General features: G+C 39.8%; 1 protein-coding gene and 1 long non-coding RNA gene across 6 annotated transcripts in view; one reads left to right on the forward strand and one right to left on the reverse strand.

Moving 5' to 3' along the window:
* grik2 (glutamate receptor, ionotropic, kainate 2) overlaps window positions 1-27,700 on the reverse strand; it is a 254,762-nt gene that overhangs the window by 138,605 nt on the left and 88,457 nt on the right. For all 5 annotated transcript variants that reach the window (XM_034873461.1, XM_034873463.1, XM_034873462.1 and 2 more), the window contains 3 exons: window positions 23,728-23,909; window positions 16,110-16,163; window positions 12,519-12,692 (listed from right to left, as the gene is read on the reverse strand). In XM_034873461.1, coding sequence (XP_034729352.1) covers window positions 12,519-12,692; window positions 16,110-16,163; window positions 23,728-23,909 — 410 coding nt within the window. The remainder of the gene's footprint in view (window positions 1-12,518; window positions 12,693-16,109; window positions 16,164-23,727; window positions 23,910-27,700) is intronic.
* LOC117945764 lies at window positions 16,868-27,671 on the forward strand. Its single transcript, XR_004656889.1, has 3 exons — window positions 16,868-16,878; window positions 27,110-27,115; window positions 27,563-27,671. It is a non-coding gene; the product is annotated as an uncharacterized LOC117945764 (long non-coding RNA).

Genomic DNA, 27,700 nt, shown 5'->3' on the forward strand with positions numbered 1-27,700 from the left:
TGATTGGCTGCTTAGAAATTAAGTGTTAACGAGCAGTTGGACAGGTGTACCTAATAAAGTGTCCGGTGAGTGTATATACTATATACAAATAAAACTGAACTGAATTAAGCTGTCCTATACATTATTTTGAGTTTTTATATACCTGCTGTAGGCTGAGGGGGTATTTGGAAATTGAAGGATACTGTAAAATATTTTTTTGAATCTTAAATGTTGTTCTACAGCTGCCGGCATCTTTAACTCACTTACACAGTTTTTAAACTGCGTACCGTTCTTTTCTCTAAGATTAGTAAATTATTCAGGTTTAAAACCAAATACGGAACCACTTTTTAATACATGTGTGAAACCTATTTCCATCATTGCTCTGAGCTCAGGAAGGCACTGGCCACAAAACCTGAATAGAAAACATTTAAAGGCTTCCTACTGATATAAAACAATGTAATTTTCCTGAGGACAAACAACCCTTTGTCTTTTTTAACACAGCATTGACATTTTCTGAACAGTTCAGTTTCAACAACACATACGAAATTAATGATGGGCTTTATGAATAGGGTCTTACGTAAAATTCCATTTCCATGCGACTGTAAGATAACTTGAAGACTGTCAAAATAAAGACTGGAGAATACTTTAATCTGAATGTTTGAATGGTGTAAAGTGTCTCTGATGTAGCACGCTCATGTCTATTCTAATCACAACTGAATGGCCTGCACATTTCAGCTAGCCAATACTTATCATACTTGTTAATATAGTAAAGTAATAATACAATTAAGTAAGTGTTATATACACTACTGGTCAAACGTTTGGGGTCACCATTGTAGACAGAATACCAGCTGAGATCAGTTGCATTGTCTTTTAACCAGGGCTGCAGTTTTCAGATTACATATTTGCAAAAGATTTCTCCAATGTTTTCTCAGTAAATCCTTTAAAAATAATATCAGATTAGTAAACAGAATGGGCCTTTGGAACATTGGATAAATGGTTGCTGATAATGGGTAATGTAGATATTGCATTAAAGAACAGCCACCCACTCAGATCAGCTGGTATAATGGAGTGGAATGGAAATTTGTAAGTGACCCCTCTGTATATATATATATATATATATATAAATATATAAGCCGGCAGTGTAGGTAGTCACAGAGCCGTACAATCTGTGTAAAAAGGGACAGCCGGCACACACACACACACACACACACACACACACACACACACACACACATAGACACACACAGACACACACACACACACTAGGGTCGAATATAATTTGAATAGTAATAAAAAAATCATTACTATTTTGAATGTGAAATTACTATTCAGATGTCATTTTACTTTTTATAAATAGGTTGTCTAACGTTAGCTAATCTCCCTCTTCTCATGTTACGTCTGATGAACAATAGGTACGGGAGAGAGAAACACAAGACACTGTGAGGTTAATTTTAGCACAGAGGGAGAGATCTAAAGGATGGAAAACAGTTTTAACATAACTTTAAAACTGAAATCCACCTAGCCAAAATGCTAATGTTATCATTTGTTAACTCATTGTGGTTTCCTAACTGCGGGCAACGAGTTATTGGGGCTTATTGGGGAGCTTCATGTTAGCTGCCCAACAGCTGTCAGTGTTAGCTTTAACTTTAAACATACATTTGAACAGTTATATTCTCAGTAATGTGACACTCTGGAAAAAACAGGTTGTTTATAAATCACTAAAGTCCCTAATAGTAGTGTCAGTACCGTTTGGCTTACTTATCAATGTCCTTAGCATCATGGCTAACACTTTTGTTACTAAGTTTATGACAAATCCTTTCAGCTGTGCCTTCTAACATGATGTCATTGTGCTAACCAAGCACCGTTAGCCTTTCCAACAGAGCCGCTTCAATACACTTGTTAGAAAATGTTTCATTACAAAGTTCTCTGTTGATTTGTGTTTGTCGCTGTGTGCTCGTGGTGGAAAATAAATGTAAACAGAGAACGGCATGTTGGAAATGCAATGCGCGGGGACGTAGGTCCCCTTCAAGGCCAGGCTGATGTTAGACGTCCCTCTACTGGACAGAATGTGTTGCAACAATCACGTGCTTGTAGTGGTATTAACAATGCGTAAGCCTCATTAGTGTAGTACATATTATTAACAGGCTAAAATGGAGCATGAAATATTTTAATTTTATTTAAATATAAAAAATATATACACATATATTTGCTTTAACACATACACACACACACACACACACACACACACACACAAACAGACGTACACTATGCTTGCTCTGCGGCTGTCTCTGTTCTTCTTTCTACTAACAATTGTGCTCCTATGATGTATAAAGTTGGCAGTCGGAATGTAGGCAAGCTATTTGAAATCACACACCGGGGCGGCGTTATGGCGTCCATGCTTGGTTCTGTGTGAATAAACAAAGCCGGCATAATGGCAGACCTTCATTGCGGTGCTATTGTGGAATGTCTGTGTTAAATGGTCTTTTGTAATCCCCCTATGTATTTTGACCTTCAGCTACAACTGGTTGTGGTTGTGTTTTTTTAGATGTTGTTATTCCAGTCCCCTCAACGGAATTCTTTACCTTAAAGGATACCAAAGAAGATTCCTTCTCTTTGAGCGTGGAAGAGTCTCACTCTCACTCACTTCTCATTGGCAAGTCTAGTTATGCAGCAAGTTCCCTTCTCATGTTTGTTTTAAGTCAAGTTAATCCGGTGACTCCACAATAGTATTGTTTTCAGTATTCTAATGCTCAGAATGAAAATGTTACCTTTTACTGCTTTTTAGACTGACAACATGGCTACTAAGGCAGAGCAGCCACTCCAACGGGCCTGCCAAAAGCAACGAGCTGAGCTGAAGCGCTGTTTGAATGCTCTCTAATCTGCAGCCCACTCCTGAAACCTTGACACGCTGCTGTATAAACTGCAGAAAGCAAAAAACAGATCATGTTATCTAAAAAGAATGTAAAAAGGAGCACATTTCAACCACCCCGAGTCAGCACTGTAGAGAGCGATTTGTCTCCCACAGCCCTCTGCGTTCACAGAAACCCCGGCCCTCACTAAATGGCTCACTGTGGCACCAGAGTCACTGCTCCTCGTCCTGCCCAGCACGGCCAAGCACTGCCAGCCTCTGCACAAGTAACGCCAGCTGCGGAATAACGTCCCAGCAACATGTCACAGCCAAATTCCTACCCCAACATTTGGACTATGCCAGAGCCAGATCCAAGTCTGTGAGCCAGAAGAAGGGGGAGACAGAGGCATGGTGCAATGCACACAGAGAAGCAGATGGAATAAGCTAAGCTGAGAGAAGCCCCATCTAAGAGGCGGAGAAGGGCACAGTCCACAGCATCATCCCAGCGCCGCGTTTGGGGCCGCAGCCAAAATGTGGAATAACCAAATATTAGCCTCCTTCTAATGAGAACTCCTTCAAACAGCTCGAACTCCAGATGAAGGCTTTGGAAGCCTTCCAAAGCCCTAGCACCAGCCTTATCCTGGCATATCCCACAATGCAACACAAAAGCTATGCTTCTTGGAAAACAGTGAGGCCATAGAGTGGAGCATGATCCGGCAGGTTCCTACTCTATGCTGACTGTTTGTATACTACAAGTTAAAGTCCTGTATTGAAAATTTTACTTAAGTAAAATTATGCATAATCAGGATCATTTACTTAAAGTATTACCAGTAAAAGTACTCAATGCAGAAATATCCTCACATTCTAGAAACTGGTAACAATCCAAACAGTTCTGTGTTTAATCCGCTATATTTGAAGGACGTTATATAGCTGGGTAGTTTGATTTATAACAAAACATCTAATTGTATGAACTACATGGGTTTTGTGTGCAGAAACCTTAATGTGTAAAGTAACTCGTAACTAAAGCTGTCAGATTAATGTAGTGGAGTAAAACAATATTTCCCTTTGAAATGTAGCGGAGCAGAAGTAGAAAGTGGCATGAAAAGAAAAGACTCAAGTGAAGTACAAGTACCTCAAATTTGTACTTTGAGTAAATTAACTTAGTTATAGCCCACCACTGCTACCAACCCTGTAACCAACCCACACCCCCACTGACTCAATCTGCCCTGAGTCTATATCCACGACGTTCCACTTCCGGGATTTCTCCGTTGCCGCTGGAAATTCCGCTGGATGTCACTCTTTTCGGCAGGATGTCCCTCACCTTCAGCTTTCTTTGTGTTGGCATTTTAAACTCCGGTGGATTTCTGAGGACTAAGGTTAACTGCTCCTCAGATCTCTGCAGGGTAAATCCAGACAGCAAGCTAGACTATCTGTCCAACAACCTTTAAACATACAACCAAAACAAGTTCCTTACCGAGGCTGTTTTGCAGAGACAGTGTGGCTCCGTCCGACACTTAGTGCTGCCCAAGATGATGGTGATTAGTTTAAAGAAATGCCAATAAACCAGAACACGTTATTCTGCCATCCCGGAATGTTGTGTGGACTAGCCAGACCCTAGTCCTAGTCCTGCTCTGTCTTTGAGAAAATGAAAAGCTCAGATGGGCTGATCTGGAATCTTGCCCCTTATGAGGTCATACGGTTCCTTCCCCGTTCTCTGCTTTGCCCGCCCAGAGAAATTTGGCCAAACTATGAGAGAGACACATTTCAAACAAGCAAAGTGGCAGTTGGTCAAGGCGAACCTCCCACCCTCCACGTTGCCTTGCTGAATTTTTGGAAAGAGACATCATATATGGTATTAGGGGACCACTAAGGTCTATATAAAAGCATCCAAAGAGCACCATGTCATGGGACCTTTAAACCAGTTTAGGCCATGTTTCCCAGCCTGTTCTGCCACTCATGGAGGTCTCCAGCGAGACAGCATGACTGACAGGTCGGAACAGGCAGGATAGAGAGGAAAAAGCCATTTCTCAATCCCTCCACCAGCCATGTCTAAATCCAGTTCACTCATCTCCCTTTCTGCCAACAAACTGCTTTTTAACAACTGACTCTTCATGAGGACGGCTAGAGCAAAACACAGGGCGGGCTAGCTTCCTGCAGATTATGGATCCAATTAGGCATTATTTGTCATGTATAATTCTTTAAAGTAAGATAAAACATGAATTTATTTTGGATCAGTTTGTAAACATTATTTTCAAGTGATGCACTGTTAAAATAGGCTGCATGTCCAGCTACTCTAATATTATAAGACAACATTCTCAAAGTGTACGATATTATACATATAACTTCAAATAAACACCATGGGATAATTTTTTGCTGTGCATTCCACTATACAATGTAAGCATTTGAATGAGCTTATTAAGTCAACACTACACTACAGTATGTGACACATTCAAATATAATATTGCTAAGAAAACATTGTTAATAGCAAGTGAATACTATTCCGGATTTTGTCTACTCTGCCACTCGATTAGATGAAGTTAAAGATGTTGCTCTAGATGTTGCATTATTCCTGCAACCGGCTATTGGTCTGAAGTAACCTTAGCCTCTGGGGCCGACAGCAAATATTTCTGGGATTCTTCTGCTCTTCACAAGGACCGTTCAACTGCATGTTGTCTCGCGTTGCCAGACCTTCCTCCACAGCACTGCGGAAAAAAGGGTCTTCCTAGTCCACACAGCATTACGGGATGGGAGGAAAACAAGCTCTGTCTTATTGGCATTTCTTTAAACCAATCACAATCATCTTGGGTGGCGCTAAGCCTGGGATTTTTGCTCAGTTTTCATTTTCATGGAAATTTGATTGTTGCAACGTAACGTGGTAAATGAGTAGAAAGTATGGCTTGTTTTAATGTTATCATGTTACTGAAATTCCATACGCAGGTCAAATGATAACTAAACATTCTCAACAATAGCTGAACAACAAATAAGTGAACATGTAATGAAAAAAAATGGGACTGTAATTTACTTTTCATGGCAGGAAATGTCTCAGCATTGAAAATAGACAAAAACTCATTATCAAAATACTAAATAAAGTTTAGACCATAACTCAAACAGAAACTCATATTCAGCTAAATAAAGAGCATAACTTAATATATCATGTGTGTATTTGAGTGCAGTTGACGGTTATGAATGGTTATCCATGCTTGTTAAAATGAATTAATAAATATATAATACATGGTTTACATATAATTTAATGTAAGTAGGTTCATTGGCAGCCACACAATAACTGCAAAGTGCGAACACAGTTTTGGCTGCTAATCCTTCTGCTTAGCTGAAGGCGACATATTTCTCATGACTCATTCCATGCTTTCACTTAGTCCACCATATGATTGTTTGAGTGATGCTCAGATGATATGAATCCTGGAATATGCCTAATGTCTGTGTGACATTTTTTTATAACTCTGTTTGGATCAGACTTTAAATGATATCTGTCAAAAAGGAAATAGCTTTCCATCACTTTTCCCATTTAGATGTACCCACAGGTATGGCATATTTATGTTAATATGGGAATAGAAATGATTCAGCAGTAAAGCTGTGTCTCTGAATACCAACTGTGTTTTGGAGCTGCAACAAACAAAGAGGCAACCTTGATGGCTGACGGGTCAGCCCCATTTGTCCAGACAAGGGTAAAAGTGAACGTCTCTGTCTTTTGAACTTATGACAAGGAGATAAATGCAAAGATTACAGTCATGCCTGAGTGTTTTTTGAACCTGTTTCAATTTAGCAAGGCAAACAATGAATCAGACAGCAGCTCAAGCAATTAACAAGGAAAGGCATTATGGTAATGAGAGCGTGGCGCTTGTAAGGTCACCCTCGTCGTGCATGTTAAGCCACGACTCAGGGCAGGGATTCTTCACCACCAAATTAATTGAAGGCAGTATAAAAGGAATAAGGTGCAGAATTAGTTCACCTGATTTGCCACACATAAACATGTTGTGGAAAGAAGAAAAACAATCTCTGGGCCAAACTTCATGGGTTAATTTAATCATTTTCATGTTATGATGCCGTGACACGATGCAGTTTGCGGCGGCAGAGAAAAAAGCTGGAGCTGGATAGTCTGCTGGGTAAGAAAACACTAGCTGATCAGGCAGGTGGTTAAGAATCTCTATCAAAAAGCTACAAATGTTAAGATCACCTAAGTGGCGTTTTAGGCTGATAGGGAGTAGCCGATCTGATAACTGTCCATTAAAAAATGATATACAGTATATAAATAGTTTTGTAACAGCTGCATACTAGTAACCTTGTATGGCTGTGATAGGATTGCTACCACTTAAGTAATCGTTTAACTTTCTTTTATTTTTGTTTGACAGTCAGTCCTGCAAACTCACTAAGAGCGGTGCCAGCATTTTTGGCAGTATTGGAGGCATCGGAGGAACAACTCTTAAAAAATATATATATAGTAAGTGGATCATATATAGTTAGAAATGATTATGTGGAGCTTTGTACGGTGGCCGACAAGTGGTAAACGCCCTACAACTTAAGATACACACGCAAATGGACAAAACAAAAGCAAATTAACAAAACAACTTCATTAATTTGACAACAAGTGCGCATCATTTAGCAAACACAACCTGTAACTGTTAGAATTAAAAAAAATTATTCTTATTCTTCTAAGTAAAAGTTCTTATTGACGCTTTTATTTTGAAGTAATTAAGTCTTGTTGGGCTGCTCTTGCTCGAGTTCTACTGTTAACACCAGCGGGCAGCAGATAGCATGTGTGTGTTACAGACCTTGATGTGAGCGGTTTTAAGTATACCTCTGAAGACTCAAAGACTTCCCTTTCTTCGTAGCATGCAGCCAACGAGGTATTTGTTTGTTCATTTGCATTTTACTTTGGTAAATGGTATTCCACATGTTGTGCATGGTATTGTTTATGTTCAGCTAACATTGCTTCCATATTTTTGTCAATGTTGTCTTATTAGTTTTCACGGTGGATTTGGAGCGAGGACTTTAATACACCAGTAGCAAGAAAACCCCTTGTGTCTGCCTGTGCTTAGAGGAAATCACACAACCAGATACAGAAATACGCTGCAAATCCACACAACACAACCAAATACACAAACACGCTGCAAATGTAGAAACGGTGCAAAAACAAAAGCACACAAACCCCGAAAAAAAGAAATGATGCAAAAAGAAAGATGCAAACAAAAAAAACGCTGCATCCAGGTTACACAACGGAGGGGGGCAGCTACGTGGAACAGCTTGATCTTTGACCCCCCACAGGAGTCGAAGAGTTGGGTATGGCTGCAGCCTGGAGACCTCACGTTTCATGCCTCCTGTCCATAGACTGTTTATTAAATGAATATCAGGATTATAATTTATAATACATTAATAACTAAAAAAATTAAAAAATTGCATCTGCTTTTCTTTTTGCATCACCTTTTTGGGGGAGTTTATGTGCTTTTCTTTCTGCATCGTTTCTATATTTGCAGCGTGTTTATGTATTTGGTTGTGTTGTGTGTGTAAGTATTTGCAGTGCGTTTGCTGAATGCTGCGCATGTGTTGTCAAATAAATGAAGCTGGTTCTTAATTTGCTCGTGTTTTGTCCAGTTGCATGTGTTTTCTTAAGTTGCAGGGCGTTTGCCCCTGTTGGCCACAGTGAATAGTGTTAAAGTCAGTCGCATGGTCTTGCCCATGTCAGACAGGAAAGATCAAATGTTTGATTGCAATTGAGGCTATTTATTGCAGAACTAATTGCTGTTTCAGAGGTTTTAGTGCCAGCTGCCAACCAGCGCTAGAAGTCGCAACTTGTAATAGGTTGCTTTAAATTTCAACATTGCAGCAACAATACATTTTGCAACCTTGGCTGCAAATGTATTGTTGTTATTCTGCAGTCGGTCATACTGGTTAGTTCAAACTGCAATTTCAACCACTGAATGGAGAAGCAGTGTGAGAGAGTAAAGTCCCTGGACTGCTCACTCAGTGCAATCTGTCATGATCTGCGAGTTCATAAGTTACATCACATCAGCAGTTCACTACTTAAGCACACACAACCGTAAATACAGCACACAAATTAAGCCGTTAATCAAACGTTTACGGAACCTTTCACCATGTCAATATGCATTAGCTGCTGACTGATTGCCATTTGTCTAATTAATCAATCCCCACCTTCAAACTCAAATGCCATTAATTCAGTGATGAGCAGGGTCACTGCACACTCCTCACACATAAATCTTCACCTGTCGCTGATCCAAAAATAACCGCCCAGCTTTGCTCGCCTGATGGCTCTCAACAGCACAGAATGGAGTAAAAGAGATGAATACAAACACAAAGATGATGAGACAGATCTTTAATTTTTTTCCCATGCGGACTTAAAGCGCCCATATTATGCTCATTTTCAGGTTCATAATTGTATTTTGAGGTTGTTTCAGAATAGGTTTACATTCACAGAATAGATTTTTTTCACAAAACACAATTTTTGTTGTACTGTTCATGGCTGCAGATCCTCTGAGCTACAGAGTGAGACATCTCACTTCTATAATATCTTTGTTGGGAGTTGCACATACACAGTAGCAAAGATCAGATCAGCTAGAGAACTCTTTCTCTAACTTTGGTCAGTACAAGGCAGGATTAGCTGGGAGACTTCTTCTAATTTGTGTAATACCTGCAGAACACGGACATGGAAGTAGTTCTTTTGGAGATTATGGTGAACTAGTGTGTGTTGTAGCACTGTTTTGCCATTGAGAACAATATAGCATGCTAGTGCTAGCATGTGCTACTGTTAGCCACCTCGTCTTGACTAGTGACGTAGAAAGCCGTGCAGATTATGACCAGCTCAACCGGAGACTGAAGGCAGAGGACAATCAGAAACCAGTATCTCACTCCAAACAGCATGGATTTTTTTTTTCATAATATAGGCGCTTTAAGACATCAAATTGACTCCATGTAGCTTGTAGCTATAAAGGCAATCTGAGCTTTTTTAGTTTTGAAAGGTACAGTTATTACACACACACAAGCACACACACACACACACACACACACACACACACACACACAGTACATTTCAGGTCTCAAGTGGGAAAGAGTATTGATTGAGCCACAAATCCAACAAAAGGGGCTTAAACTGAGTAACACCCACTCTCCGATATCAATCCAGAAACATGACTCAGCAAGATCTCGCTGTTTTAGAAAAAAAGAAAAGGGAATGTGTTATTCACCAGAGGTAAGCCACTGTTTTCAATCAGCAGCCAACATGTTGCCGCGGCCGCCGCCATTGCTTTCCAACTGGAATCAGACCAAGCAGCTACATTGGCCCCACGTTTAACACCTCAACAGTCGAGCTGGGAATAAAACACAAGGACTCTGATTTCACATCTGCTTTCATCTCACCCACTCTCTTCTTCTTCTTTTTCTTTTTATTCATGCCCCTCAACTCATTTCTCCTATCTCTTCCATTACTTTCTTTTCCTTCCCATTCCTTGTCTCTTGGTTGACGTTTTTTTGGAAATGTTCCAAGATAAGAGAGTGGTATGAAAGCGTGGAGGAACAGTTATTACAGGCGGTGTGCTGTGATCAGAGGGGTTTCAGATCACAGTGCCAGAGACTCATCTTATCACACCAGGGGCTCACAACTCCGAGCACCAAGGTTTTCCATTCGACTCCCTTAGGATGACTAGCAAGTTGCAGTAAGAGAGCCCACTGCACATCCATTCTAACAGGTCTATCATGTCCAGAAAAGTGCTTTCTAGTGACTTTAAGTCTGTAAAAAACAGCCAAAGCAGCAGAGAAAAAGTCAAGAAGTACACTTGAAATTCAAGTTTTTGTGTCTCACCGGTTAACTACTGCAAGTGCACCATATCACTATATATATATATATATATATATATATATATATATATATCTAATATATATATATATAGTGATATGGTGATATAGTGAAATATATATATATATATATATATATATATATATATACACACATAACAGTGTTTCATTGGCTTTACACTGATACGGCAAGAATCAAAGAACAGACACACGTCTATTTATACAAATCAATATATGTCCGAGAGCACATACCCTCCATTTGTTTATTCTTATGTTATCCCCTCATGTCAGCTGGATGCGACATGGCCGTGACATTTTCCGTGTCCACAGAAAGTGTTTTAGAGGTAGAGATTAAACATTTTTTTTCTTGTAGAGTAATTTGATACTCTGCAGATATTCACAGGTATATTTTCATCGATCAGCCAACTAGTGGGCTAATGCGCAGGACATATCGGCTTTTGTGACCAAATTTTTTAGATCCAGAACGTAGTCTACATCTTATTAACTGTAGTCTATATCAAAAACGTTTCATTTCCGGGATTGTTTAAGTGCCGCTGGAAAATCCGCTGGATGCATTCAAAGTTATTGGAAAATACCCTTTTCCATCTGGGTGGTGTTTTTGTCATTCAACAGCAATTTACTAGTAAAATAAGTTATTACCTTATTATGAAATCATTTAATTTTTACCATATGGCCTTACAAGACAACTGTGCTTCTTTTATTTAAATTTTTAAAAGTATGGCTTTAGCAGCATTGGAAAAAACAAACGATACCCAACCCTAGTGATGACTCAAGTAGTGTGCTCTAACTGGGTGGAGCTGCAACAACTTCAATAAAATACAGTGAGAAAAGAACATTGCGTCAGTCTTCATAAAGATGCTTCCTGTCTGAAGGACTTCCACTAGTAGGATGCAAGTGGCTTGTGTCCAACCGCTACAACAGAGCCGGAATGTGACACAGCTGCATCCAGTTGAGATATATGGTAAGTTACTGTAAGCTAAGGTGCCTTGTTCTTGTGCTGTTTCTAGCTGTTGTCATTATTTTTGACATTCGCGGTCTGAATGCAGTTTCTATGACTAACTCGTATGTAAACCAATTTCTTTGTGAGCTCCCGCTAAGATGAATAAACACATAAGGCACACTAAAGCACGAAAAGACTTGCTGTCAGTTACTGGAATAAACTTTGCATGTACTGCCTTTAATGCAACCACCAGATCTGTCCAATGAACAAGTTATCTGTCAGTTTACACGACTTGGTTCATTTATCATAAGTTGGCATGAACACGGGTAACAATGTGTTCCACTCTAAGAAATAAATCCATAAAATTAAAAAAGTACTGGCAGCTCATTACTCACTTTGTCCCATAACCAAAACACAGAAATTATGGTGTACCTTTTCTGTTAAAAATTCTCACATGCAAAGCTGCAGAGTCAGTAAACTTCTTAAAAAACGCTGATAAAAACTTCTCAAGGTAAACAAAAGTGACAGAAACATCATAAAATGTGTCACACACATCAACAAAAAGTCACATCGGTTTTTTCAATCTCCCAGAAACCACCTCTGTGGCCGCCAAAAGTTGTCGGAGCACAAATTAGGCAATCCAAAATATAAATAAACAGAATCACGTTTTTTTGGTCCAGAAGAAATTAACCCAACTACAGGTGTGAAAGTGATCTCAGAAGAAAAAAACATGGAGCGTGGGAGCAAATTCTTGGATGTTATGTTTTCATAACTGTTCCTAACTGACCAATGGGAAACAACCTTGGTTACCCTGAGCATATAAATGCCGTGTCTATGAAACTCATACCTCCAAAGTGGTCAGAGGGATTCATTCATTCACTCTTTATTTATTTTGTGCATGAGACTCACGGTCATGAAGCCGTCCAGTAGACCAGAGTCAGGTTTGGGTGGAGCCTGCAGTCGCTCCATGGACCATTTCTCGATGATGGAAGCCACCTGGCTGTTCTCAGTGTTGAGGATCCTGAAGCCTGTCATGTTCACACCACTGTAACGGTAGGGCTCCACGTCCAGCGCAAACAGATCCTGGAAAGAGGGAAAATACATCAGAAGTATGAGAGAAAGACTGGGATTCATTATTCAGCAGCCACGCAGTGTAAAGTTCAACTACTTTAGTTACTAGCATCTTAGCTAACAAGAAACTTCATGACATTTTAGTGCACGTTTACATGCACACTACTATTCCACTAGTATTCCGAATTAGAGCTGGACAATGTATCAATATTATATTTATATCATAATATGAGACTAGATATTGTCTTTGATTTTGGATATTGTGATATGGTAGTATGGCTTAAGTGTTGGTTTTAAAGGCTGCATTACACTAAAGTGATGTCATTTTCTGAACATACCAGACTGTTATAACTGTTCTATTATTTGCCTATACCCAGCTAGTCATTATACCCACATTACTGATGATTATTTATCAAAAATCTCATTGTGTCAATATTTTGTGAAAACACCAATAGTCAACACTACAATATCGTTGTGGTATCGATATTGAGGTTTTTGGTCAAAAATATTGCGATATTTGATTTTCTCTATATCGCCCAGCCCTATTCCGAATATGACAATCTTCCAAATTTAATATAGGTCATGTAAACAGCATATTTTGTTTGGATTTTACGAATAAGACCTTTTTCCGAATATAGATATGTGGTACATGCCAGTATTATTCAGGTTTTAGAGGCAATCTTTAGACACATGTACAGCGCATTCGGAATAGGCGTCTCAGTCAGGCCTTTTACCCCAGTTTCAGGTCTCATGCAAGTTCATGGCTCACGGTAAGCTCTGTGTGTTGCTCAGTTTTTTTTCTACACAAACCAACCACCCAACAGTTTGCGAGGCTGGAGACCCAATAAGAAGTAAAAAAACAATTACTTTAAAACAAAGACTTGGATTTCAACAGGTTTCGTGCATATGAGCAAACCCAGTTACACTTTTAAGAAGCTGGTTGAAGAAACAAAACAGGGACACACAACAAGTTTGCAATGGAATAAGGGCAAAATCAGAATATTTCGTGCACAGAAAGGTAGTCACTGATAAGACATACTAACTTTTGACATGGCAAGGCTAGGGTCTTTGTGCTACTGGCTGGATCATCTGGACTGAACTCTAGGTTGTTGAGCTATGTCTGGCATCCAACAGGGCTCCTGAAGCAAGAGTCCTATTCATTGTCTCAGTTGGAGCTTCCACGGACATGAAACTATGGTTGAATCATCAGTATAAGAAGTGAATAACTAGGTCAGGAAATATCTGGTTATTTGATAATAAAAGTCAAAGATGCCAGCATGTCAAGGTAAAAAAGAGACAAGTAAAACTACGACTACAAAAGAGCATTTTTGTAAGAACCGCCCAATCCTTGAGCTTTAAATTCTGTGTCCTCCACTAACGTCAAGCTTAAAGGAACAGTGTTAGTGGTATCTAGCATTGAGGTTGCAGTTTGCAACCAACTAAATACCCCGCTGCTCATCTCCTTTTGATCTTTTTTTTTTGTCTTTATTGCTAAGCTAAGCTAGGAACGACCTGGATTCCACCTCTGTACTTTACACGCAGACATGATATCCATCTTTTCATCTTACTCTCACCAAGAACTCATAAGTGTTTATTTGTTTAAATTTAATCTCTTTAAAATTGAACTCACTACTGCTACTTTTATTTTTACAATGAGATAGGTCAATCTTTCCAACTGTTTTATATACAACATTACAGTGGTGAACCTTTAGGCTAAATTTACATTGCTACGTCTTGATTTTTAAGCAGTTTTGAGCCAAAAGTGATTTCCATGCACACTTGTGTGTTTAGCTCCAGTAGAAGAACTAATCTCTGTTTAAACTAACACGCCCAAACCAAAATATCTCGTCAACATTTTCATTTACTTGGCATGTGCGTGCTGTGGTAAACAGGAGGCAGCATGTATAGTATACTCCACCCATTTCTGGTAATGCAAGTAGCTTAGTCTCATGACAGATAAGACCTAATTTGCCAGCGAGACGTTGGCATCGGTGTTGGTGTTGCCAGTGGTGTTGAGACTGCAACACAACCCCGCAGATTCAGAAGTGTTTTTAAATGTCTCCGTTTTAGGGGCTCTGAAACACGTGCGAATGCAATATAAAACTTAGCAAAAGATATTGGTTTTCAAACCAAAACAGAGCAATGTAAATTTAGCCTTAGTCAGTCTTAGCCTTAGACACCCTGACCAAACCTTGCATAGTGTAGTAGACTATACACTTAACACGAGGCAAGTAAAGAGAAGAGAAATATCTGGCAGGAAAGTGGCTGCCATATGTGGCCTCAGTATGGCTGGTTTGTTCACTCTGCTGGGAGAATTAGGCTGTCAGCACTGGATTGTGTCTGCCAAACACAACAGCGGGAAATGACAACTACTACCGTACCTCCCCTGCCTCATTCATGTTTGTATTTTACTTTTCATCTTCCTGAAAACACCAGAGGGATATTTAATTAATTGGGCCACGGTGAATGGTTGCCGAAAGAAAAGTATGCACATTTAGATGTTTCATTTCAAGCCAAAATTGATACCTTTTAGGCGCCATGATAAAAAGCACAGACAGTGAAAAACAGAATTATTCAGTTTTCAAAGGAACTTGACATTAAAAAAAAGTAAAGGACAGGGGGGAGGCGGAACATGCAGACACATGCATACACACACACACACACACACACACACACACACACACATACAGACACAAGCGCACACACACGCACAGAGTGTTTTGATCCAAGGCAACACACGCAGGCTCTTGAAGATGAGAGTGGGATGTGAACTTCAATAAGAGTTTTATTTGAGTCAAATCTTTGACGTCAAACATTGCCTATAAGCAAGTTCGTACAGTTAGGGAGCTTAGAATAATGCTCACTAGTGTGTGAACATATGTAGAAGTGTATTGTGTTTTATTGTATGGACAGGGAAGGGGAATTTATCCTGAGATAACCAAAAGCAAGGTCACTATAGCCACATAGTATCAGAAGAGCTACAGACTATGAACTCAGCCTCTCATATTTAGGTAAAAAATAAATAGTGACACCATCTTCTGCCCCATCGACTCTGCGGTCACTGCAGAGTAAAGGTTATGAGGAAGATGAAGAGCATTAACTTTAGGAGAAGGAAGAAGAGCAGTGCAAGGTAAAGTGGAAAATGTAGGGGGAAAATGAAATAAATAAATAAATAAATAAATAAATAAACAAACAAATAAACAAACATGTTACAAAGTACTACGCTATTATTTTCTCAGGCTCTGGAAAACACATTAAAGAGAAAAAAGGAATGATCAAAGGTAATACACATAAAATGAATAGCTGAGAAAATGAAGATTGAAGAGCGGCGTCATCTCGTTCTTTGTGCATGCAACAATGGGGATATGGAGCTCTGAGTTAGACCTGATGACAAAGCGACCGTGCAGCACAGCCACTTTCTCTACTTACCAGTGTGGTGAAGATATAGTGATAATACTCTGTCATCATCCCCATGGCGAGAGCCTAAGAAAGAGAGTAACAGAAGGAGGCAGAGAGAGAAAGAGAGAGAGAGAGATATTGGGAAAGGGAGGGATTTATAAATGAATAGGAAGGCAGATACAATATTTTGTCATATTTTGCACACATGCAGGCACACACACACACACACACACACACACACAGCCATTTTTCTGTTTGTGTGGCTGTATTACTGGCTGTATTGCCATGTAATGTGAAGCGGCATATATTCTGCTACACTGCTGCAGCCACAGGCTCAGAGATAAGAAACAAACACCCACCAAAAAGAAAAAGAGCTAAATAAAGCAAAAGACAGAGCTCAGTCTCATCATGCATTTGGAATGTGTTGGCAAATATGGATGATAGCGCATGATTCTATAGACGTGGGACATCTTGGAAACAAATACAGAAAGTCATCCTACAATAATGAGGTTCACGGTGGAGTTGCTGTGGGAGACAGTTTGGAAGCAGCAGGGTGTTTTACATTTGGAACATTTTGAGGGAAAAAACAGCTACTGAGGTGTGGTGCTTATGCTGTTGATTTGAATGTGAAAATACATACATGGTGTGTGATGATCATTGGCGATTGACTTGAACAGTTCTTAAAGTGAGAGTTTGCCAACGTGTCTGTTAGTGAGAGCGGACAAACAGTTCCAGGTTGAAAGGGCTTGAAACAGGTTTCATGTCCTGTCTGTCGCCGATGCTACGCACCTGGAACCTAGTCCAGTAAAGGGTTTTGGCCAATCGGAGGAGGTTGTGCCAGACTCCCGCCTTTGGCTGAGTCTCTATCTAATCTGTCAGAGACAGAGCAGGAGCGCGGTTGTGAAGTTTAACGTTGGTAGTTCCCAGAGACGAAGTTGATCATTTAATAGAGCAGATTAGAACCCAAATTTAAACATAAGCAACAAAAATTGCTGAATGTTGTTGTGTCATTTTTACTGAGACTTAACGTGTCAGCTTTAGTTCTATCAGTTGTGTCAAAAAACGTTTTTCAGTAGCTAGCTCAAAGAATATCGACCAATGAAATTACTAATTTAGCAAGGGGGGTTAACACTTTTGCAAGACACTGTATCTATGTAATCTCATCAGGGGTTGAGCCCCCCTAAAGGTCTGATCCTAGAATTGTCCCTGGTGATAATGTTTTTATTGCGGACGTTTAGAACAGACTTTATTGGCACTGTCAACGAGGAAAGGTGCAAGCAGCTGATCAACATTTTAAAAACAGTAGCATGTAGGGCAACAATCAGTGGGCCAACATTTGCGTTTTGTGTTATTTCACCACACAACTGGAAATGTTAATTCAGCTCATTATCCTAGGAATTGTTGTTAATTGTTAATTTTACAATTCTGCACAAAATGATTTAGATCCAGTGCCAATGTGGGAAGTATTGTGTCCACTATGTAGGGAAACGGAAAGCAAGGGTGTGGAGGAAAGTGTGGTTAATGGGTGTGTTGCACACTCAACTTTCATGCAGGGGACCAAAATATGCCTTAAGACTTAGGACATAGTGAAGTTACCTACAGATATTGTAGAGAGTATAAAAAAAAAGAAAAAAAAAAGAAAGAGTCATTGAAGGGTTTCACAGAATTGTCCTATTTCAACAGTCTTGTCTCGGGACAGGTTTAGTTTAGGACATAAATTTAGAAACATTAGGTGTCAGCAGTCGTAGAATGGTGGATTTCTCACGTCAATTGGGAAGTAACTTGCTCCCCCTAGTCACTAAGGCTGGGTACACTGGACTTTCCTTTGGTGAGTTGGGGAGGGAAATGTTCCATGACACATGACAACATACACGGTAGGAAAGGCAAAAACATTTCTCCGTTCTCAGCTGAGGTAGACACTTTAACGTTACAGCTGCAGTGTTTGCCATGGACGTTAGCCTCGCGGCTAACCGAGCGTCCTACTGTTACAGAAGGACGCTGTTGGAAGTAAGAGCAAAGTTAGGGAACTGCCGCGTCACCCTCTCTGCTCTCTGCCTGCTCAGCTGATAGACGGGCAGCAGCATATGCTGTCAATCTACATTCAAATCCCCAACTAGTCATGATCAAGGGACCAAAATTAGTTTTGTTTACAGCTTTTTGGGTCTATCCTAGAAAATAGAGCAAGGAGGATAGACATCCAGTAGAATCTAGGAGTAGAACTGTTATATCTTTGTATTTAAATGAGCCACTTGAGATGGTTGGGGCCTCCAATTAGTATGGTCCCTGATTGCCCCTCTGTGAAGGTAAGCCAGGCATCTTCAACTGGGAGGAGACCACTGGGCAGACCTAACATGTTGGAGGGCTAATCTGGCCTGATATCATCTTGTGATCCCCAGGAAGAGTTGGAAGACATGGCGTTGGAGAAGGATGTCAGAGCTTTGCTTTTGCCAATTTGCAAAGTATGAATTTATGGACAAGCACAGATTTAGTTTGGACATTTTACATGCAGTGGGGGGTAATCAGCAAACCAACAAATTATAAACCTGGGGTCTCATTTATAAAAATTCAAATTTATAAAACCGTGCATATGCACATCTGTAAGCAATGTTCCCTTTATAAATCACAGATTACCACAAGTGTGCGTACGTGAATCAGCGTCTTATCCCGCCCTGTACACACCCATTTGTAACCATAAATAGTCGATGCAAAGCACCTCATGAAAACTGATCAGCATGTTATTGACCCTGGCAGTTGTTCTTTTGTTATGCCAAATCATGACAACTGGCGGGGAAAAAGATAAAAACTTCTCAGACGTTCAGGAATTGCTTCAAATTAAATCATAATTTTTGCCTGTTCTTGCACAGTGTAGGAAGGAAATCTGATCTATAGACTACCTTAATTATAAGAACTTTAATACCTTAATTATACTGTCTAAAACGGCAGACATTACGGCAATCGGGGACAGCTTTGATATATCAGACCTATGTGATAAGATTTCACAGAACTATATGTTATATCCAAACAAGGCTCAGTAATAAAGTTGAAGATTTTATATAATATTTATATAAAACACTCGCTGTCTACCATTTACTGCTGGAAACAGCTGGTTGCCCCCAGAGTGGGGAGGACCTTTATTTGGACCGGGATGGCGCATTGCCCTCGCTACTGGACCCAATTCAGTACATAGATCCAAGAGCACAGCTTTAGAGAATTTAAATCGGCACCAACAGAATTAAAGTTTTGACCGATAATGAGGACATTTGCGCAAAAGCTTAGAGGCTGTTTTTCTAGACTTTATAAGAGATGATAATATGATATATGCACAGTTTTAAAGTCTGATATTTAGTTAGTTACACTGTGTTCCTCTGTTATCTAATGGTAGGGTATTTGATGCTATCGTGTATTCCCTGGAGTCGGGCCATCTCCTCCTCCTGCGCATTGTAGCGGACAATGTAATGTGAGATAGCGCTGATTAAATATTAAGAACGTATTTTGATTTAAGATATTTGAGTTGGATTTTACAAGGTGTATGAAGAACAATTAACACTCAGTACAAGCGCAAATTACCCTGCTGGATTTATCTTCAAGATAACGTGGATGATATGGAGAGAAAAGACTTGTGTGAGGCTGTGACAGAAAGCATGGCTGCGTCACAGTAGCGGGGCACTATCTATTTTATCTCTCAAAGGCTGACCTTAAAGGTTGCCTGTATATGTTTGTTTAACAATTCCATATGTTCTGTTAATTTTCACAATGTTTTATCATCTTAAATCATCAACTAACTAGCCATTCATCAAATTCCCCACAGTAATCCCGTAACTTTTTGTGCACATATAACATCCTTTACTATGGATATACACATGCTACAGCTATCTTCATCAGTTCATCTTTCTGTTTAAGACCATGCCATTTACTTAAGAAACATTACTGTTAATTATAATCTCACACCAAATAGGTCTTTTGCCACATACTTGTCTGTGTGGTGTTAAGCATGTGTGTGTGTGTATATAATATTCTGTGAATGTCTATATAGCTAGAGGAATTTTGGCTGTGTAAAGCCTTGTCTGTCTATTCACCTGAGCCACCCCTGCATTGTACTGTGAATTGGAATGATCCAATTAGAGAAGCGAGTTGCAGGTGTATATAATCTAGCAGCTTCCTTTGCTTAGGGGAGACAGCTTGAGGAAGCACCTGAGGGAGCAGGATGTAAGTCTGCTGGATACGCTCAGTGCAGTAACTACATTAATGGTCAAATTAGTGTTACAGAATACAGTTGTATTCTTAAATTATGGGATAGATTTTTACTCCCCAGTCAATTACCTTTCATTTCTTGGAAGTGTGTTGTCTTCTTCTCATAAGCTTGTTAATTTTTGTGTCTCTACTTTGCCTCTGCGGCCATATTTGGGAGAGAAAAAAAATCTTTTCAACTTCATCTCTGGCTCATTCCGAGTGTCTTACACCTGCTCAGGAATACGCAGCGACATCTAACTACAACGGAGGCATCAATACTTGAAAATATTACAAGTATATTATTATTCCCATTTACTTTCTACAGTCTGACATCAGTTCACAACCTCACTATCTGTGTTTCCAACTCCCATTTTCTCCAAAATGTGTGTACACAGGGGTGAGTTTGCTCGAAGGAACAAATTCTCCGGTCAGTTTTGTATTTTATTAATCACAACTTTTACGTGGACATTTTCAGACTTTTTTAGTGCGTACGACACGTTTATAGATGAGATAAACTTATCTGAATCTGACAATATCATTAAAAGTTATTTTAGTCAGGTAACAGAAAGCTCAGATTGGACAGATAGTCTAGCTAGCTGTCTGGATTAACCCTGCAGAGATCTGTGGAAGGAAACATACATCCGGCTAAGAAGGAATTTTCCCACAGCACCTGAACAATCACGGAAATTAAAAATCATAGATGTAGACTACCCACAATCCATTGGGTGTATCTTACTATAAAATACGGAATATCCCAAAATACACAATCTCCTCCCCTCCTACAATAAAGGTCCTAGGGAAGCAACAACTGATGGTCTTTTCAAAATTCAACAATTATGACATATATGGAAATTATGATACAAAATTAGATAATTAAGTCATAAAAACAGCTTGTAGCTTTTGTTACCTTGGGATAATGAGATGACTGAGTTTAAATTTAGACATAATTGGTCTAAAAACTATTTATAGCAGCTATGTTTCCTAGTTCTATCATTAGCAACTACAGCCATTCAAGGCTTCCATTGCAGAATCTGTAGCCTGGATTGCAGCCAAATTTAGCCCCGCCCACAACATTTGAGCGTGGTAAGTTCGGTCTGGACTTAATCTGTTGTGGAGCAACTATGCTTGAACCAGAGCTGTTTAGACCAATTAAATTGTCAGGACAGGCTTTATACGATGATGGATATATGATTAAAAGTAACATAAACAACAACGTCACCAAAGAGCGCTTGGGTTAAACAACGACGGCTGCTGAGATGTGTAGATTCCGCCATCAAGTCTGTTACAGAAGATATCGACAGCACATTCATTTTAAAATAGAGAACAGAGAACCACGATCAAAGCGTTTGTGGATTGGAGAGATGTTTTTGCCGTCTTTCCTACGGCATTTGGCAAAAGTTGAGCAAACGTCATATACTCCGTTGCTCTGATCGGTGCTAGGTCTATCCAGTGCAGAGGCATTTTCTATCCATAAGCCATAATCACAGACCAATGGAGCAGTTTCAGACTGCGTGAGTATGAGGACGTCTGGCTATAGAATCTGGACTGTTTGGGGGAAATTTGGCCAAGCTCCCAATAAACACTATTGACAGCATTGAAGGGTGGGAAACTGGTGAGGGTTCATGCACTCAGAAACCACCTCATCAGAGCAACAAATCTGCAAAATCAGTGGAGGTTCGACATACAGGATGTACCACATTTGATGCCAATTTCCCAAAAAAACTGTCTGGCTGTGTATGTTCTATCAAATAAACTGGTTTAGGCATCATTAGGATTAGGCAACTGAGCTACTTGGTTAAGGCTAGGGAAGGATTGGAGTTTAGTTGTCAACAATTAAATTAATGGCCAACTGCTTTGACAATTGATTAAACAGTTTCAGTCTTTTTTTTTGTTGAAATTTAGTTTCTTCACGCCTCTGTGATAGTAAACTGAATATCTTTGAGTTGTGGACAAAACACATTGAAGGACAATCTTGGGCTTTGGGAAACACTGACTGACTTTTGTTAACTATTTTCTGACATTTTTTTGTTCAAATAATGAATCCATTAATCAACAAAAAAGTCACAGTTTCTGCCGTTCATGGGACATGATCTCTAAACTTCCACACATTGTTCCAACACCGCAACTTCCATGCCTTTACTCTCCGCCTCACTGTATAGACCTGCCTTTTAAAATTGCTTTATTTTGAAACATTGTTTTATTTTGTATATTTGTAGTGTAATATGTAGACTTTAGATTGTTTTGAATTCTGTGGACAGCATAGGAAGTATTTTATTGTACACGGAAACATGTTTCCTTACTGTGCATATGACAATAAAAATGACGTACTAATGCCTGTACTGACTGCAGTAGCTGGACTTTGCAGTTAAAGTGTTGAGTTCAATATATGGTCACCCGCTCTGAGCTATAAGGGCACCCGTATATAGAGTTTCACTCCTCAATGCAGTGAGCCCCGGTTCAACTCAGACCTGTGGCACTTTGCTGCATGTCATTCCCCCCCTCTCTCTACCCTTTAATGTCTTCAGCTGTCCTGTCAAATTAAGGCCTAAATAAAGGCTGAAAAATGCCCCAAAAGCATTGCTTTAATTTTACCAGATACCTGCGTCAAATGTAATGACCAAAAAGGAACTTTATTTCATTGTATGTGGGAGTGTCCACCGATACTCTCATTCTGGAGAAAGGCGTTGGACCTGGCAAACCACATCACTGGCGAGGAGGTGCCCTTTAGCCCTAAGTTATGCTCCTTAAATCTCTACCCCGACAGCTTTATTCTTTTATCTATTATTATTTCTAAGTTAGATCTCTACGGAATTTTTGTTTTTTAGAAACCAAACAATGCATTGGTTACTCATGGAAATTGGACAAGTGTTAACTAATTTATTTTATCTATTGTGTGCCATCTGTACTATACGGTGTTAAGATAAACAACTATTTAGTTTTTCGTGTTAGCATATATCTATGGATGTTTAGATAAATAACTGTGGGTACTACAGCTTCTACATTTAATTCTTGGTCTTTTTTCTGTTTTATATGTGCCTTGTTATACTGTTTTTGTCTGTCAAATGTCTAAAACTCAATAAAAAGATGTTTTAAAAAAATGGCGGTGTTGCAATAATAGAAAATGTTAATAATGCTTAAAAAAGACGCGTTAAAGAAAAGACAACAATGTGGCCTGATGACAAAATATCCACTCAACCCTAAGGACTGACACATATTCCACATAATTATAGATAATTTAAGGTGTTGTTGGAACAAAATGTGTAACATGAAATCGTTCACACTAGAGTGAGCTACATTTATAAGCACCATTGAAGTGTGCTTTAGCAAGAAACTGTTGTTACATTTAGACCCTCACAGCTGTCTCCTGCAATGATTTACACACACACACACACACACACACACACACACAAACACACACCTGCTTCAGGATCCCAGCAGCCATTTCGTGGCCACAGTCAAAGATGATGTGGAACTCCTTCCCCCGCTTCATCTCTTTTAACAGCGGCTTAGCATCCTTGGTCTCTGCAGGCAGCTGTCGGATCTTTAACCGGATGTTGTACCGGGATGGTGCCTTTATGAGTTCTTGCAAGCGAATCAGGCCTACAGGGAGAACAACAAAGAAGAAAAAAAAATGTTAAGCTGTTTTTTTTAAGAGTCATTGCTATCGGAAAAATTAGCCTGGTCCTAGGGACAATGCATTTCCTAAAGGAAATGTCAAATATATATACATGCATTTCAACAGTAATTGAGGTAAAAGCTACCTCTAATTCATGTGTATTGGCAGTGGTGGCCATAATAACAGTGAGGATGAGAAAGTTGTCAGGATATTTTACCATTTTCGGTTTATTTCTTATAAATTCCATTTCTCTTTTATACCCTCCCCTGCCTTCTCTAGTCTCTATCCTAAAGGTTTTTCTTTTAGTGTTTTTCTACTTCCTCTTTCCCTGTTGCTTTTGTACCTCTATTATTATCCACACCACATCAAGTCTATATCCACGACAATTCGCCACCAGGATTGGTGCGGTGCCACCAGAAATTTCACCAGACGTCTTTTCTGCCAATGTTAGTTACCTTGCGCTTTCTTTGTGTTTGTGGTTAACTGCTCCTCAGATCTCTGCAGGGCAAATCCAGACAGCTTGCTAGACTGTCCAGTCTGAGTTTTCTGTTGCACGACTATAACAACTTTTGAACATGTTAGACCAAAACAAGTTCCTTCCCGAGGCTGTTTTTCAGAGGCTCCATGTGAAGCTTATTGCCATCCAGGACAACTGTGAATGGTTTACAAAAATGCCAATAAACCAGAGCATGTTTTTTGTCCCATCCCCGAATGCTGTGTAGTCAGACTCTCCTTCGCAGCGCTGTGTGAGACTACGTCAGCAGACATGGATCCAACTATAAAATATTCTTGCAAACACAACAAAACAAATGCACACATCAATACTGCACATTACCTGACATTCATCATTCATCGTAGATGGCATTGATTCTGCTCACTATTGATCCCTCTCCACCTCTATAGGCCACTCGCTGCTGCGTTTTTGTGAAGTCAAGCTTGCTAGAGAAATTGACTGACTTCAACAGAGTCACAACATCTTAATTTTGACAGATGCCTTCTACTGTAATGTTCATTGAGCATTTCTCTTCTCAGTAGCTGATCAATCTTTTTTTGTGTTGCAGCAGAAGAATATGTGCGTATATACAGTACATATTGATGATGTGTTGTTTAAATGAAAATAAGTTCCATTTTGGTTTCTACTGTCCTTGTTTTTGGGAACAGCGTGATGCTTTTTTTATAAGATGAAAACAGATATTGATCTTGTAAAGGGAATCTGCGCTAACGCCATCTCTAATGCTAATGCTTAGGCTAACGCTAAGGCAAACGCTAACGCTAGACAGATAAATAACAGAAACCGAGTTTCCCTAACTGTCATTGCCTGAACAAGTAGCACTCGGTCATATCATACAACTGGCTGTGTGCTTTCACACAAGCACAAGTCTATCTATGGGCATATTTTCCATTTTTTTCATGTTGTTATGGAAACAACAGGTCTCAGCTGTCAAAAAAGCTCTTGACGTAGGGTGTTTTTTTCCAGAAAAGTATTACGTTATTCAATTTTAAAAAGACACTGAGCTGATGACTTTTTTTGAAAACCTGGTTTACTCAATAAGATTATAATGTAAAACACTGGCAGCTTATACGCCAAGTGTGAACATGGCCTTGGTTTGTTTAGAATGGATTTTGTGGTTGATGCACTTATTTTGTCATTAAATGCAAGCTTTTTGCAATTTAAGTCGTTTTCAAGGGAGTGTGTATGCTTGATGAATGAATGTTTTTTCTAAAACTAGCTTGTTTAATGCAGTGTCTGTGTATCCAATTGGCGGATGTTTTATATGCTTTTCTGCTTTCTCAATTTAAGACTGTCCTCTACAGCAAAATAAAACAGCATCAGTCTGTCATGCACATGCATTAAAAACCTACTAAGCACTGGCTGGGGGAGGAGGCTGGGTGGATGGTTGGATGGATGAACAATGTATTCTTGAACATCAAGGCACCATTTGAACATGCATCCTGTTTCCAACCAAAAAGTCAATGTTGGTTCCTTTCAGCCATGACCACAATCTTCTTTTCCTCACATTTCTTTTGCCTAAACCTAGCCACACCTCAACCATAGCAGTGGCAGACCAGGTTAGAGCCATATCCATGTCATGACCATCTTTTTATTTTGCTAATAAGGGTTTGGGTTAATTGCATATTTTTTTTATATCCTCCACACTGCTCGCCAACTCCAACTAAATGTCCCTGCACACTGGGCGCCTGGGTAGCTCACCGAGTAGAGTGTGAGCCCATATGCAGAGGCTCAGTCCTTAACGCGATAGCTGTGGATTTGGTTCCACCAAGCGCCCCTTTGCTGCATGTCATTCCACCTCTCTCTCCCCTTTCAAGTCTACGCTGTTCTAGCAACAATAAAGGCCTAAAAATGCCCAAAAAATATTCTAAAGAAAAAAAAGGTCCTTGCACACTGTATGTACTTTTTCGGAAAAAATAGATTCGACCTCACGTTGTGTCAATCATGTTTCCAGAAACGCATCGAAGAAAGAGTGCAATGCCTACTGTCAACAGGTCAGATGGGAATATTCAGAAGGATGATGATGATGATGAGGAGGAGAATGGAAGAGGGGAAGATGAGAGAACGCAGGTAGAAAAAAGAGAGCAACAATGTAGTGAGAGTCTCTATATGCATGACGTTCCACTCCCGGGATCGCCCTTCAGTTGCCGCCAGAAATTCTACCGCATGTCACTCTTTTCCGATACCTTCTGCTTTCTTTGTGTTGTGATTTTAAACTCTAGTAGATTTCTGGGGACTATGGTTAACTGCTCCTCAGATCTCTGCAGGGTAAATCCAAACAGCTAGCTAGACTATCTGTCCAATCAGAGTTTTCTGTTGCACGACTAAAACAACTTTTGAACGTACACATGTTCCACCAAAACAAGTTCCTTCCTGAGGCTCTTTTGTTGAGGCAGCGTCCGACATTCTAATATAAGATCATTTTAAGATACAGGTGCTGAAATACAAGTGAGAGACGTAACCTATAATTATTATCCAGTGATAACCAAAATGTGCAGAGTTACTGCCATTCTACTCTGACTCTAGCTTAAAAAACTCAAAAATGATCAAATGTAATTATTCAAACTACTGTTCATTGCAAGTGAATTCTGGACCAGATGCTATTGCAAATATTAGTCCAGCACCAGTCCATGCATTTACAAACAGGCAAATCGGCCAAAACTGGCACAGCAGTCCCGTGTCTCTGCCCACAGCCCACCATCCCCAGCTGTTTGGCCTGTGGCATTATTTGTTTACTTCCTGCTTCCAGATGAGTGCACTGCACTGTGGGAAACCAGCTTGGAGCGTGTCTCTGGTTTTCATTAAATCAAACACTCTGTCGCACACTGATGATGATATCCCCAGTGTGTTGACCTGTGAGACACTGGCAGTGTTCCATTTAACCGTCTCATGATAAAGTGACTCCTCGGCTGTGGGTCACAACATCTCAGCTGGCCTCAGAAACACTACTGTGTGTAATATAGACAGAGCAGACTACAAAGGTTTGAAGTTGTTTCAAATAGCTCCCAGTAACCATGACTATCTAAGAACTAGCTGTGCAAAAATATGTCTATATGTTTGTAAAAATAAAGATTGTATTGTATGAGAGTGTGCTCCTAGTGTACTTTATCATACCATAATGACCAGATCACTTTCTCCAGTGTTTTGCCCTTGACCTTCTTCCTTTCCTCACCCATCTCATCAACATCTCCTTGTCAACAGGCTGTTTCCCCGACGCCATCAAAGAGGCAAGAGTGCCCCACTACTCAAAAAAACAACCCTTGA

The sequence above is a fragment of the Etheostoma cragini genome, chromosome 6 (assembly GCF_013103735.1).
Source record: "Etheostoma cragini isolate CJK2018 chromosome 6, CSU_Ecrag_1.0, whole genome shotgun sequence".
Classification (NCBI taxonomy): Eukaryota; Metazoa; Chordata; class Actinopteri; order Perciformes; family Percidae; genus Etheostoma; species Etheostoma cragini.